Source organism: Anarhichas minor, unplaced genomic scaffold (assembly GCF_050575085.1).
Source record: "Anarhichas minor isolate MPS153535 unplaced genomic scaffold, ASM5057508v1 ptg000155l, whole genome shotgun sequence".
In the NCBI taxonomy this organism is placed as follows: Eukaryota; Metazoa; Chordata; class Actinopteri; order Perciformes; family Anarhichadidae; genus Anarhichas; species Anarhichas minor.
In genome coordinates, this window is record NW_027466601.1 from 2,355,281 (window position 1) to 2,370,738 (window position 15,458).

Genomic DNA, 15,458 nt, shown 5'->3' on the forward strand with positions numbered 1-15,458 from the left:
AGCTATTTACAAATGTTAACAGTGGCAGTAACTCAATTATGAATCTGTTAAAATCGCCCTAATTATCATGTTGCTCATACACAGAAATAGTTCACATCATCCGACTGACAGGACCTCAGAATACAATCACAGAAGTGAGCGTGGCGGCGTGTGCGGAGCTACGTCTGTACCTGCACAGGGCTGCTCGTAACACAGCTGGGTCTCCTCTCTGTTCCTCTCGGCCTCGATCTCAGCGGGACACGCCGCGTCTCCTCCCTCCTCGCACACACACACCCTGCGCCGCGACACCGAACCAGCGCCGCAGCTCCGGGAACATGGAGACCATGCCAACCAGGGGCAAAGGTCATCTGTAGACGAGAGAGTCAACGTGATCGATGACGTCGTCATCATTTACATGGCTGTGAATGTGTGAATCGATTGTGGCGTTTCTGAACGAACCCAGACAGGGAGGAGTGAGACAGTCCTGGGTCTCTCTGTCCGGCCCGCTGCAGTGAGACCCGTTGTTACGTGGAGGGGGGTTGATGCAGGCACGGGTTCCAACCTGTGTACCCCGTCCACAGGTCACTGAGCAGTCGGACCACACTGACCAAGGGGTCCAACCACCATCCACTGGACACAACACACAGGCTTTGGTCATTGGACATGTATCTTTAAAGGAAACTTGGCGGCATGACAGTCAACTTGTTTGGTCCCTGTCACAGGTCAGATGTAAATGTGTATATTCTCTTTCATTAGAAGTAAGCTAGTAATAGTCTTTGCAGTGACCCACCTCTGCAGTCAATGTCTTGGCAGTAATCTCCCTCCGGGGTGCATGTGCTGGGAGTCAAAAAACACAAAGCAGAACTCTTAGAATTCTATTTTCTTTCTTTACGCTGCAAAACCATGTCATCAGCCAAATGTGTGCATCCATCTTACCATTGTTTACACTCGCCCTGCAGCCAGGTGTCACCCACCTCCAGCTCCTGGTCATCATGCAGACAGAGAGGTGGGCAGGGTCCCGGGTCGCAGGTTTTGTGCTGGACTTCCTCAAACTGGCAATCTGCTCCTTCGGTGTCCGGGACCAGAGACCTGACACACAGCAGTGTGCTTCTGCTTTACTCTACTGCTTACTTGTTATTTCAAAGAAACACATTTCCCTGAGAGGGTGGGGATTTCAATCACTAAACAGGCATTTGGGATTTTCTTTCCCCTCACCTGTATCTGGTTCTCTGGCCCTGCCCACAGGAGACGCTGCACAGCGCCCAGCTGGACCAGGAGCTCCAAATGCAGGTGGTCTGGCAGATGTGGTTGGTGCACAGGAGCTGTCCGTCTGAGCAGCTGCAGTTGTTACAGTCCGCCTGATGCGAACTGCCGGCCGCCCAAATGTGTCCCAGTGAGTCCACGCAGTCACACTGCCACAGCTGCACACACACCCCGTCCTGCTGCAACTGGCCTGAACACACACATCACTTATGTTACGTTGAGGAAAAGACAGGGGTTTCATTAGGACACATTGCAGCAGCTGCTTTGGGGTTTCTCATCCCAAAAAATACAAAAATACATATTTTGTCTCCCACCTCTACCTGCATCAGCCACATCAATAGCAATTGTTTGTTTTGAGTTCTGGTTTTGAGATTTCTGGCCCCATTCAATACAGTTGAGGTGAAAGAAACAGATTACATTAGATAACACAACAGCAACATCTAAGTCTGTGTTCTGTTTAAAGATAATCCAAAGATGTCATTGTGAACAGTTTTGATGGGGACACGTTTTGTAAGAAAAAAAAACATCCTATAAGGGCATCACCATGAGTTTAGAACAGCTGAGGTCACGAGTCCAACATCCCACAAATGTCAACTTTAGCAGAAACAAAACCCTTTAATCTACCACATGCAGGGTTAGACACCATTCTACATGCTTCTGTAATACAAGTGAAGTGAACCTTCACCAGGTTTATTTAACATCACCCAGACTCATTTAAATACAGCTTGTGCACACATGCACACACATACACTCTGTGGTGCTTATTGTTTCAGTACCAGCACCAACACATGTTAGGGAAGAATCACTCAGATATGCACACACCTCACACACACACACACACGCTTATCTGTTAATAAAATGATAGCAGCTTTGCCTTCAGGGCAGCGACAGCCGGGCTGACATTCGGCGTTGCCCTGGCACTCTATGCCCTGCTGCAGGTCTGAGCAGCGCTGTGGACACTGGTTGGCACACGATACGAACTCCTGGCCTGGCGGGCAGCCTCTCTCATCTGACAATACACAAACAGAAGGTCATGAATTTTCCCATGATGCTGCAGGCATTTCCTTCACATGACGTGCCTCACCAAGAATCAGAGGCTGCGCTTACTTTCTCAACACAAAGCATCATCTGGAAAAATAGCAATATGCTGAATAAATGAGCACTGGCCTTTGCACAGGATGGACTATCTTTGGGGGTCATAGCAATCTCAACTCAACAAGCGTGTGTGTGTGTGTGTCTCACCGCAGGGTCTGGTGTTGCAAGGTTTGACCTGGTTCTTCTCTTCTTCACAGTTCTTCCCTCCGTTCTTAGGCGGAGGGCTGGAGCAGGAGCGAGTGCGTATGGAGCGCCCGCCGCCACAGCGCTTATCACAGCGAGACCAGGGACTCCAGCGAGACCAACCTCCATCCACTACATCGTCCACACACACACACACACACACATGGACACAAGCACAAAGAACACCAGGTGTGTTTTCACTTTCACACTACATGATCATTCCACTTTATCACAACTTGGCTGTTATTTTCACATTCGCCATCATTTCTATTGGTTTGATAACAATGTACAGTGAGTGGTATCATAGTGGTATCTCAATCTGCTCTTTCCTATTCATTCCATGTGAATACAAACATCATGTCTGCTTAAACTAAAAAGTTGTTATTTTGTGGCAAAGCAGTCTCAGGTGCAGACGGATTCTACAATAAAGTAAATCCGACAAAAATGATCACGGACATGAAACGGTGAAGCGTGACAATCCCTAAACTGTTTATGCTCACGACAGGACGCACAGGCGTGAATGTGAATTATCTGAACTACATGATCAACAGCAGGCTGACCTCGGCAGGGCTTGATGTTACAGAAGCGATTCTCCAGGTTTCCTCCCAGAATGTCCTCGCACCATGAGCCGTTGGTCCGGGGGCTGAGGAAGGTGCGGATCCTCTGCTGCTGACCCACTCCGCAGGACCGCGAGCAGGAGCTCCACTCCCCCCAATCCTTCCACAAGCAGTTCCTCCTCGCGCAGTCTGCCCCGACACAATCCTCGTCTCCATCTACAGAAGACACAAGACTGCTCGATGTAGTCGTTGAATATCCCGATAGCTAATTCATTGTGCTGTAAATGCTGGTGTTTGATCTTGTTTTTCTATTCACCTGTAATTGCAGTAAATATTCACACTAATTTCACAATATTTATTCATTAAAGTGAAAACGTTACACAGAGCTCCTTCTAAACGTAGTCACATGATGAGCTGTTTATTGAGTTGAGGCATACGTTCTGAAGCCAGAATAATGGCTTAACCATGAGGATTTTATTCATAACCGATATCATCTCCTAACAGTCAGACAGGGTATAATACTGTTTTGGTTGATGGTATTCCCATCTTACCCCCTCTGTTGGAAGAAAAACACTTCAGCTGCCTACTTCCTGGTTAGACATGATGAATCAGAGCTTATGTACAAATACAACTTCACATCATCCTCAAACAAAGTTATTAAATAATGCAGCCGGCCTGTACTATTCTCTTCTGATGTCACGCTGAGTGTAGATAAAACACTCCACTGAAGAAATGGGTTGGTCTCTGAGATAAGCATAGGAATGACAAACCAAGCAGATGTTATGAAAGTGTTTGTGTAGAGAATTGACTGGCGGATTGCTGAACATTACTTTCATCATGTGCCCTCTCACACACAGGCTCCTCATATCTGAATAATTCATCCTGCTGTCTGATGTAAGCCATTAGAAAGGCAGTTTTCATGTTTTTATGTGCCTTGTGTAATGTTTAGTTCACACAGACACCTCAATCCACAACTGGGAACTACAGTGCTCTACTATGAGCTACTGAAGTGTTAGTAGTTGAGTTCCTTTCTTAAATGTAACTGGATCACAATGTCAGCGAGCTAATGGTTTGTGAAGTTCATGTTTGACCGTTGCAAGGAACGTCAGAGACCCTGAGAGAGATAACGTGAGCGGTCAGACCTGGACACTGGGGCAGGTTACAGGCCTTCTCCTGGTGAGAGCTTCCAGTGCAGGGGGGTCTGACACACTGTCGGTGACGGGACTTCGTGGCCGGGCTGCGGGCATCCGTGCAGGGCTTAGTGCAGGGACTCCATGATGACCATGGAGAGAAGCCAGCATCCTCATCTGAAGAAGATCGAGCAGGAAAGACGGACAAGCCATTTCAATTATTACTTTTCTGTCTCGTGAAGGAAAAGATGGTAGCTGACGTAATAACAATACCATATACCATACAGTCAAATAAATAGCAAAGACCAGTAAAGAGAAAAAGCAATTCAGTAAAAACTGTAAGTGAACAACAGAGTGGACTCTAACTGGTATTAAACTGTGTTTGAAGGGAAACTTTACCTGGTAAAACTGGTTCTTCTGTAGGACCGACAATCACTGCCAACATCAAGCAACAATTCATTATCAGTACAAGCTTCACCATCTAGTACTGTGCACAAACAAGAAGCTGGCAGTATGTACTGTCTGTTATTCATGAAGGATACACAGTAGCCCTTTATAATGAAATGACATCTGTAATTACATTCAATGTAGACACACTTAGTCTCACAGCACATCCAATCTCCCTCACCTGCAAGCTGTAACAAAACACCATTCTTCTTTTACTCCATCTCTATACACATTCATTACATACAGAACCCATCTACTCTACCTAAACTAGCTCCTGTACCTGGGCAGTCTGGGGCCTGGCAGTAGGTGGTTTCCTGGCGTGGCCCCTGGCAGTTTCTCCCTCCGTGGGCCGGGGCCGGCTGCGTGCAGCTCTTGGAGCGAGTCTTCAGTCCCAGACCTCCGCAGGACAGCGAGCAGGGGCTCCAGGAGCCCCAGGGGGACAGACCTCCGTTGACCGGGCAATGCTCCAAGGAACAGTTCCACCTGCCAAGCTCGCAGCCGCTACAGAAGAGAGGGGGGGGAGTGAGCCAGGGGCTAGTGGTCTGAGGAGTGTACCCTCTACTTGCCCTGCAGTAGATGACAGTGTGTGTAGTCGGCAGTGTGGGACCGTATGTGGGACTTTCTGCTTACCAGGTGCTGCAGTCATGGAGCAGTGTGTCTCCGGACTGAAGCTCCGCTCCCTCAGAGATGTTATGGAGGAGCAGAGACGAAACCAGCGTGACAGAAACACTCTGCAGAGAGGCCATCAACTCTTTGTCCACCAGACAAGGACACTCCTAAAGCACACACATTAGAACCATGTTACAAACATTTGTTTCAATGTAAAATAAGACGTTTCCTCCTTTTGTGTTGCGAGGTTGAATGTTAGCGTTTGTTAAGATGCATGAGTCATGACTCATAAGTCAGAATGCTGAAGTTGCTCAGATGACAGGGAACCCACCTGCAGGCAGACACCGTGGTGCTGGAAGGTGTGAGGGGGGCAGTGGCAGCCTTCCTCGCAGCCATCGGAGTAGCAGCCCTCTCTGCCGCTGACCTGAGCGCAGCTGAAGGGACAGCCTTCGCCTCGTTCACACTCCCTGTACAACCTGCCAGGAGGGCAGCCCACTTCTGCACAATGACGAGACGCAGATTGAAGACACACAAAAGCTTTTTTTTCTTATTTTTTTACCAAGTTACCCCAGATCTTATAGTTGTCATAGCTTTGATGCAACAGCTGCAGATGTTGCAGAGGGAACCAGGACTCACCGAGGCAGACCTGGGTGTTGCAGGTCTTGCTCTGGCGGCTGAGGCCGCTGCAGGGTGGAGAACTGCAGAGACGAGAGCGGGACTGCTGTCCTCCACCACAGCTGACCGAACACTCGGACCACTGAGACCAGGGGAGCCAGGGGAGCCAGGGGCCCACCGAGTCTGGAAGCAAAAACACACCGAGATGTGACAACAACTCACAAAACAACACATAAAAATAACAAGATTCTTTATAAATGATATCTCATTTTGTATTATAGTCCACACTACTACATAAAGGACTTTGTTGTTCAAAGTTTAAAGAAAGCATCTTTGTTTTAAAGGCTGATGTATGAAATCAGCTCCTCTTTCAGATTTCAGTGAAGCTGAAAGTTGTGTCTCAGTCTAAAAGCTCAAGGTGTGAGCTGCCTTGGCCAGACATGACTACCTGTGCACAGGTGTATGTTGCAGTCTTTCTGCTGTTCAGCGACTCCCAGGCAGCCCCTCCCACTGCTCTGGGGGGACGGGTTATCACACTGGCGTCTCCTGAACTTGACTCCTCCTCCGCAAGAGAGTGAACACTCAGTCCAGGACCCCCATTGGCTCCAGCCACCGTCAACATAGCAACCAGGGACCGATTGACACTGCAGGACCCCGGCCTCGCAGGAACTGAGATAAAGTGAGAGATGGCAAAAAAACATGAAGACACCTAAAATAAATGATGTATTATGTCGAGAGATTTCATTTGATTAAGAATCTAAATGTTACAGAGCTATTTGGTTGTACTGTACCAGTTTCTGCAGTCACTGATGATGCTGTCTCCTGGATTTGCAAACTGCCAATCAGATCCACCGGGCCATACCCATGATGCATTACTGGAATCTAGACCGCTGAATGTCATCACTAGATCAGAGACAAACATCTACTGATTAGACTAATCTCTGCTTCGTCCAACACAGTCAACCACAACAACGTAAACACTTCCAACAGCAACTTTCACACAAACGGATCTAACCAGCAGCAGAGCTGTTGTGGTATTTGCAGCGACACTCCTCCCGGGCCACACACACTCCGTCCTGCAGAACCATGTCACCCGGACAACCGCAGGTCCGTCTGCACCCAGGGGAGTCCACGCACTCCGTGTCACCGTGGAGATCAGAGCAGGAGCGCGGACAGGGCTTCCCACAAGGCCATTCTTCCTGGCCTCCACCGCAGTCTGCAGAGCGCAGGGGGAGTACGGTTTGAAGAGAATCAACACATGGAGGGGGGTGTTACGCTCTAGTATGTTTCCAGAGTTTGTGGCAAAATAAAAGCAAACTAGAAACAGCATTGACTTTTATTCATTCAACTCAAGGAGGAGACATGAACATGCTGAGGGCTGCCACCTTGTTTCTTGTAAGGCCTCTCTTGCTTTCCATTTTTATCCCGCAACCTCCCTTTAAACATGAGTGCTTTTCAAAATAAAATAAATACACAATTAATTTACGATCCCTAACGCTGCTGACCTGAGCAGACGGTGATGTTGTCATGGCAGCCGCGGCTCTGCCTGCTCTCTCCGAGACAAGGCAGCCCGCCGAACCTGGCGGGAGGACTGTTACATTGCCTGGTGCGGGTGGACGACCCGGCGCACCCGTCGCACTCCGACCACGGTGACCACGGACTCCACGAACCGTGGACTAGAGGGAGAGAGAGAGGAAAGGAAACACAGAGAGCGATGAACAGAGAGACACAAACTAAGGTTGTGTGATAGTACGTATCGTTATATTCATCAGAAGATGATAAAAAGACAGAGACATGTGACATAAAATGTGAATTTCTCCATCTTCATTTTTGATAAGGACAGGCTGAGGAACCAGTGATACCTGGACAGAAGGTGATGACAGGGCAGGGTTGTCTCTGGATTTGAACTCCGAACCCATTGTGCGTTTCCTGTTCTCCGGGGCAGGCCGCTCCTCCGGCCTTGGGCTCAGGACAGCCACAGCTCCTGTAGCGGGACACCGACTCTGCCCCACAGGTCCTGGAGCACGGAGTCCACTCTGACCAGTCACACCAGCCGCCTGACACTGGAAACACCCAGAAGGATGCAACATCTTCATTTATGGCCTTCCCAAACCCAGACTTTATTTTCCTACACGGATATTATTATTATCATATATATTATCATATATATATATATATATATATATATGTATATATATATATATATATATATATGTATATATATATATATATATATATATATATATATATGTATATATATATATATGTATATATGTATATATGTATATCTATATTCAAGAAGTCTAGTAGTAGTAACGTCTCTGTGTAGTAAACAACTGCCAAATCAAATAAAGAAAGTACACATCAATTATATTTTAACAAATATTATTCTAATTGTTCAAATGTAACTGGATGGATTATAAATAATACATAGAAATACATAAATAAATGTTCTTCTCATTTCAAGTAAAATAACGGCTGGATTAAAAAATAAATTTCATAATGAAATTAATTTTAGAAAAATTATTTTCACTGAATTGCCCTGCAGCTTTAAATTCAGTTCATTCAGGATGAAGTGAAAAGGCCACAATATTATATTTATCTCATCTTCTAAAAAGAGAAATTAGTGTTGGAAGAATTCACCTCTATGTCTCTGGTCTCTCTGGCCGTTTTCTCTTTTGGAAATCGTCCTATGATTTGACTTTCACAACTCAACAGTCCTGCTCTGCTCTCTGTATCCTCGTCTCTGTGTGTACATCTCACTCAAGTCAGGAAACTCGTCAGAATGCCCATATTTGATTGGATGAGCTGCATCACGTGATGTGATTCACAACGCATTGGTCGGTGTTTTTCCTGCACGCTGAACAAGTGCCGTAAATGATGGAATAACTCCGCTGCCTAAAAAATGCCCTTCAAAATAAAATCACTTTTTTTTTTTGTCAGCCAAAGGCCCGCGACCCACTGAAAACGTATCCGCGACCCACTTTTGGGTCGCGACCCACCAGTTGAGAATCACTGGTTTAACACATACATACGGAGACTTACAGCTAGTCTTACTCACCTGGACAGGGGTATCTGGTGCAGTTGAGCCTCCCACCCTCACAGGTGCTGAAACAAAGAGGAAACAACAAGATAATTATGCTTCTGTCCCTTCTTTCTGGCTGTCTCTCTGTTAAATATAACTGTGGTGTACATGCATGTGTAGCATGTGCTCCATTATTCTGACCAGTTGTTACATCCATCCGGGGCTTCGGTGGTCTCCCCTGGTTGCAGCCTGTGTCCGGTGCTGAGGTCCATGCAGGGACAGTCTTCTCTCTCTACACAGGCTGTCCCGTTAGCAGACAGGACCTTCCCCCCTGTACAGTAGCACCCAGGCTCACATTGCCACTCGCAGTGCTGAGGGACAGGAAGAAAGTCACCACCAGAGTTCTTAATGTTACAGCAGGAGTATTTGGTGGAAACAGGAGATACTCACAGCCAGGTCGTCACAGGAGCGCGGGCAGGACGGACCACAGCTACTGAACGCTGTGCCTGGCACCTGCGAGCATGGCGCCACTGACAACACACACGTAATGACACACTGCATTGGCTGTTTGGTGAACAAAACTCAAACTGCACATGTGGACCATTCTCTGTGAGCGTACCTGGACAGTGGTCAGTGTTACATAGTAGGAATGCAGTTCCCAGCCCCTCGCAGTAGTTCCCCTCCCCCTCTGGACTGGGACTGTCACACTCTCTCCTCCGGCTTCGAACCCCCCCGCCGCATGACTTGGTACACTCCGTCCAGTTGCTCCACTGGCCCCAGCCCGCGTCACCTGGAAAGAGCCAACACATCATGGTGAAATAATCCTTCATAATAAACAGTAAATAAAGATGAGTGAATGAGTGATGTAAGCCAAATATGAAATGTTACCTGATGGACTTGGGCTTTTATTTATTTATTTATTGGAATAAACTATAAAAACAGCCATACCTTTTTGCTCCATGCTGTGTGTTTCTTTGTCGATTTGTTTATCGTTATGAATACTACAGCAAGAAATCTCCTGAAAAACGACTCATGCCAGCCAGAACAATGTAAGTTTGCTCACGCTGCTTTCAGATCTTGCGGTCTGACTGCACTAAAAGTTGTCTGAATGCATTCCAGTCCAAATGTGCATACAGGCAACGTGGAAAATGTAAAGCCAATACATTTAAATATGACATGGAACGTCTGTCAATGCAAATGAACACAAAACAAACTCACGGTCACATGTAGCGGTGATGCAGACTTGGTCCTCTCTGTGAGGGCCCACACACGGCAGGCCACTGCCAGAGCGCTGGGGGCTGGAACAGAACCGGTACCGAGACTGGAGACCCGCTCCACACGACGACGAACACTGACCCCAGGGAGTCCACACTGACCACTGGCCATCAACTGGAGGGAGTGTGAGGTGTGAGTGTGTGTGTGGGGGGGGACAGAACAAGAAAGATGAGACGACAGAGAGCAGTAGGAAACATTGCATCTTGTTCTTTTTTTCATGTTATTTTGCATCACTACGGCTTCACTCTCAGTCAGTTAAGACTTACATTAATTGGTTTAGACAGGATTTGCATGAGACATTATTGCCATGCAAACTTTTGTAACTGTAGCGGAAAAATGACCTCGTTAAACAACGATTTGACAAGAATGAAAAAGCACAGAAAAAGATACATTCAATGGCTTTTTGCCTACCATTGCAGCTGACTTGAGAGCAGTTTACCAGCCTCCCTGCTTCACATGTGCTGAAATATAAACCCACAGAAGAAAAGATGAATCATCGTTTCATCTCTTATTCATGTGCTGATGAATGGAAGCACATGCTGGTGGAGTTACACTCATTATGGCTCATGGAGCGATTCAAAACAAAGTCAGTTTAACTTGCCAGTTGTTGCAGTCTGTGGGGACAATGTCTCCTGGTTTGTGATGTTCTCCATTCAAGTGACAGCGACAGTCGGACTCTTGCGCACACACACCATCCTGGAGATATGAAGACACCATCAGCAAAATGTCCGTGATCACAGTATATACATGGTTTGTGTTTAGCCAGCACCACACCCACCTGTTGGATAGTCCCGTGTGGACACTGGCAGCCCGGCGTGCAGTTCCTGCTGAGGTCCATTGTGAGGTCTGCACACGACACTGCTCCCCTCACACACTGCTTCCACTGCTGGCCTGGAGGACACACCCTGCCGTCTCCTGACACAGCAACACACACAGAGCCCAAGCAGAGACGTCTCAGTGTCATCAAAAAAGAATCTGTGCATAAAATGTGGACACCCGATGTTGTCCAATATAACAACAGGTCCATGATGCACTGGAATAACACGCATGTTGGCTAGCGAGTGTTTGCATCTAAAACAGTTGTCATCAGTCAATCTGGCAATTAATTCAATCTTTAAATACTGGTGTTGACATAAACTATCAGGACGGTCCTTGACCAAAGACATTCTTGGTCGGCTAACACGCATACGATTTTGCTGACTAATGGATTAGTTGCTTGTAGTCAACAGTTCTGTAAAACTGTTTCTCCACAAAGAATCACACAAAAGCACCACTTTAATGTGTACCAGAGATGTGTTCAGAGGTTTCATTCAGCGTGAAAAAACATCTTAGTGGATCAAGACTTAAATGAAAGACTGGTCCACTAAGAGGACAGCGCCACAAATTATGCAGAAATGCTGTGTGCCCTCTTTCTTCCTTCCTTTTTTAGCGTTTTTTACATGCTAAAAAGTACACTGTTATTCACACTGTATATATAACCAAGTAATTATGAGCTAGGACGCGAAGGGCTGCCTCTAAGGAAGTCAGGTCACGTAACAGACTTATTATAACCGTAACCAGGATCTTTTCCTAAACTTAATCAAGCTTCTGCACTGAAGGTTCACTGGGGCACTCGTGTTGGTAGGAGAACATCACACGAACCGTTGTTTGAGGACATGTTATTCACTGAGTAGGATTTAATGTATTAGAATTAACATTCCTATGACAACATTGAAATACAACGTCAATGAAGTGGCCATGATGTTCTGTAACTCTGTCTGAGCACTTTCAAGACCTTGAGTTGTTTTCCTTACCGGCTTCTTATTGCAAAACCATGATTTAGTGCAATAAATATGTGACAGATGTGGTATAATACATTCTGCGGTCTTCTTGAAAAGTACCCACTTATACAATTCTGACATTAAACATGACAATATTGGTAAAGAGAGATGAAGTCCTGCTCTACCACAGGGCTGCAGGTTACAGGCGCTGAACTGCTGAGCGGTGCCGTGGATTCGGATGGGTCCACGGGTTCGGCTCCTGTAACCTCCTCCACACGTCACAGAGCACTCCGACCACGCCACCCATGGCTCCCGTACACCTTCAGACACATCACAACTCTATTCATTTCCTTTATTCCTTTTTTTTTTAATCTGTGTTTTGATTTGGAATTTTTTGAATGCACACATGAGTTAAATATAACGAGCAACTTGTCTTTGGATTTTGTATATATTAACATTAGCAACCGAGTACTTCTCCTCACCAAAGCAGGGTTCAATGCTGCAGGTGTCGATCCCAACTCGGTCTCCTTTGCAGGGACGACCGCCGAAAGCTGGAGGAGGATTGGTTCCCGAACGATAGCGTCTTCTCACACCAACGTCGCATGTTCGACTGCAAGCGCTCCACTGGGTCCAGCTGCTCCAGCCACAGTCCACTGAGGAACACACACACACACGCACACACACACACACAGGATGAAAAGGTGGAGAAAGTCAGAGAGAATGGGAGACAAACGAGGTGAGAAGAAAAAACTTAAAGACAGCAATTCCTGTAAAATCCCTCACCAGCGCAGGGAGCTGCTCCGCACTCCATTGCTCCATTAGTGCAGGTACTGTTTGAGACACACAAGTGACAGCCAGAATGATATGTATGTATGTGTATACACACATATAGACAGGTGACATTTTGTCTACTTCACAATAAAATAAATCTTGAACACAGGCCGACAGTACCAGTTATTGCAGGCATCCACAGGCAGGGCTGCACCGGCCGGGTACAGCTCCCCCTGCTGGTAACACGGGCACTGTGCCAGGGGCACGCAGCTGCCGTTGAGCAGGTAGAAGCCCAGGGCGCAGTAGCAGCCGTTGTAACAGGCGGTGACACACTGCACCTCTGTGGAGGTCATGTCCAGACACACCCGCGGACACGCGCCGCCTTGAGCCTCGCACTCTGCTGAAGTCATGTGCACCATGCCCTCTGGACACACACCTGCGTGGAGAGGAAATGAGGACTGAATGTCACACGTGCACACAGGCCTTTATTCAACGAGGTGGATGAAATAACACGAGCAATCAGAAGATAAAAGATAATTCAATAGAAAAATAAGTCACAAACACAGCTCTACTATTGAGTGATACTATTCACACATATTACACCTGAACAGGGGTGGGAGTTGCAGTCTCCTGTCTGTACGTGTGGCCCGGGGCAGCTGCTGCCCCCGTGGGTTGGTGAGGGGGAACTGCAGAATCGATCTCTCGTTTGGACGCCGGAGTCGCACTCTGATGAACACTGAGACCACGATGACCACGCCGACCAGCCGCCATTCACTGGAAATACACACCTAAAAATCAGCTTTTCAGTCTTTCCTCTAACACATCGTCTTTGTGGAGAGACCAGAGAAGTTGTGGTTTCTGCATGTGTGTCTACATCTGCGATACCTGGACAGTGCACAGTGTTACAAGGCTCCTGCTCCTCGCCGTCTCCATCGCAGGCCCAGTCCGCGTGCGTGTGGTTGAAGGGTGTGAGCGTGTGGTTGCAGCTGCGGAATCGTCGCCTGATCCCAACATCATCTACGTGGTTGAAACACGTCTTACTGCACTCTGACCAGCTGGTCCATTTGCCCCAGACTCCATCAGGCAGCCCTGCACAAGAGGACAAAGTCATTCAGTATGCAAGTGATTTACAAGACTAGCATACTGGCCTGAGACTTGCATTTAAGTATTTGAAGAAAGGCTTCGCTGCAACTGTTGCTCAGAAAGTAGTTCTTCACACTTAGACTTAGACTACAATGTAAAGTCTACCGTATGTGCTGCTGAAAAAATGAAGAATAAGTACGTTTTGATATATTACATACATTCATTTTAGTGCAAAATGCAGCATTTCAGTCCACGGGATTTAGTTGGATTATAAATCTAATGTTACAAATGAAAACTGTTGTTATACCAGGGAGACAGGAGCCGGGGCAGCGGCGGGCCTCCGAGGAGTCTCCTGGACAGGGCTGGATTCTTCCGGCTCCAGCCGGGTTCACTGGAGACCTGAGGAGACAAAGTCAGGACAGAAAGTCACCTGGTCCAAATGCAATGGGTGGTGCATGTGGGACCAGTAAAAAGCATCGGTCCATAACAAGGACATTATCACATGAAATGCCAATTAAATTACAGTAACAACAGTAAATGATGCAGCAGTGAAAAAATAGCAGAAGCAAGATTATACAAACATATGCAAACCGGACACCTAGTTCAGAGTTTGCAAAAGACAGCAAACAGAGGAAGTAAAGATTGATTAAGTACAGAATTATTATTATAATCATATCAAAATTCTATATAATCACAGTTCTCTTGTGTAAAGAAGTCTTGTGAAGAGTGGAATTCGGTGGAGAAAAGCCTTTGACAGGGAGTTCCAGAGAGTACGATGCTTCATCTGTTGCAGTGAACAGGCTCACCTGTAGCGCTGCTGGAGCCCCAGACCACAGGTCACGTCACACGGCGACCATGACGACCAGGCTGACCAATGACAGGAGGCCACACAAAGGGAGGTGTCACAGGTTACTTGTCCATCTATGCACACGCTGATGGGCAAAAGACGTGCATGAGATTGTTATCATTCAGAATTGCTTTCCTCTTAACGATGAGGCAGCAGTCCAGTGAACTCGTGTAATTTAAAATGGAAAAACTCTTTCTCAGAGAAAACTGCTTTACGACATGAAAAATAAATCTTTTTTTAGAAAGCAAACATCCTGTTATTTAGCATTTTAGAATACAGTGTGAAAACCAGGCTCGCTCTCAAAGTGGGAAACAGAAACATCAACGCGACTGTGTCTTTCACCATGAGGTGCACTGGTCCCTGCTGACCGTCTGTCCGGGCTGCAGTGTTTGACCGTCCCAGAGACAGACACACTGGCTGCCATTCACACACCGCCCCTCCTGAAGGTACAGACCATCGGCACAGCGACACCCTGGAGAGGACAGGACGCACGTCTTCATCAGCATTTCAGCCACCAGTGAATGAGCCGCTATTGTTTCAGAGGAAATGTCGGCAATGCTTCAATAGAGGTTTGTGCCTTTGAAAAATGCTTTGCTTTGTAGTCTGAATAATTGAATAGAGAGTAGGGAATTGCCAGCCCACTGAATCAAAATCAGAAAACACAACATTGTATTTAGTCCAACTAGAAACTTCCAGTGAATGATTTAGTGTTTATATTTACTCAATTTAACAAGAGAGCTGTTGGTTATATATGTTTGTCTAAATAACAATGACGATTCACAATTTCTCTTCAGCACATTTGAGGCATATAAAAGAGGC

At 46.7% G+C, this 15,458-nt stretch overlaps 1 protein-coding gene across 1 annotated transcript in view; it reads right to left on the bottom strand.

The window, feature by feature from the left end:
* The window catches only part of sspo (SCO-spondin), a 75,118-nt gene that overhangs the window by 23,247 nt on the left and 36,413 nt on the right, over positions 1–15,458 (bottom strand). The window contains 36 exon segments of the mRNA XM_076085438.1: positions 171–347; positions 439–609; positions 770–816; positions 916–1,068; positions 1,195–1,432; positions 2,117–2,251; positions 2,485–2,652; positions 3,081–3,293; positions 4,220–4,384; positions 4,607–4,642; positions 4,935–5,155; positions 5,285–5,430; positions 5,595–5,761; positions 5,900–6,061; positions 6,327–6,547; positions 6,670–6,781; positions 6,894–7,094; positions 7,384–7,554; positions 7,741–7,941; positions 8,940–8,986; positions 9,105–9,274; positions 9,354–9,433; positions 9,523–9,693; positions 10,122–10,292; positions 10,590–10,639; positions 10,780–10,874; positions 10,957–11,093; positions 12,124–12,258; positions 12,421–12,591; positions 12,722–12,768; positions 12,890–13,145; positions 13,313–13,483; positions 13,595–13,798; positions 14,100–14,191; positions 14,599–14,724; positions 14,982–15,111. Of these exon segments, the coding sequence (XP_075941553.1) occupies positions 171–347; positions 439–609; positions 770–816; positions 916–1,068; positions 1,195–1,432; positions 2,117–2,251; positions 2,485–2,652; positions 3,081–3,293; positions 4,220–4,384; positions 4,607–4,642; positions 4,935–5,155; positions 5,285–5,430; positions 5,595–5,761; positions 5,900–6,061; positions 6,327–6,547; positions 6,670–6,781; positions 6,894–7,094; positions 7,384–7,554; positions 7,741–7,941; positions 8,940–8,986; positions 9,105–9,274; positions 9,354–9,433; positions 9,523–9,693; positions 10,122–10,292; positions 10,590–10,639; positions 10,780–10,874; positions 10,957–11,093; positions 12,124–12,258; positions 12,421–12,591; positions 12,722–12,768; positions 12,890–13,145; positions 13,313–13,483; positions 13,595–13,798; positions 14,100–14,191; positions 14,599–14,724; positions 14,982–15,111 (5,358 nt within the window).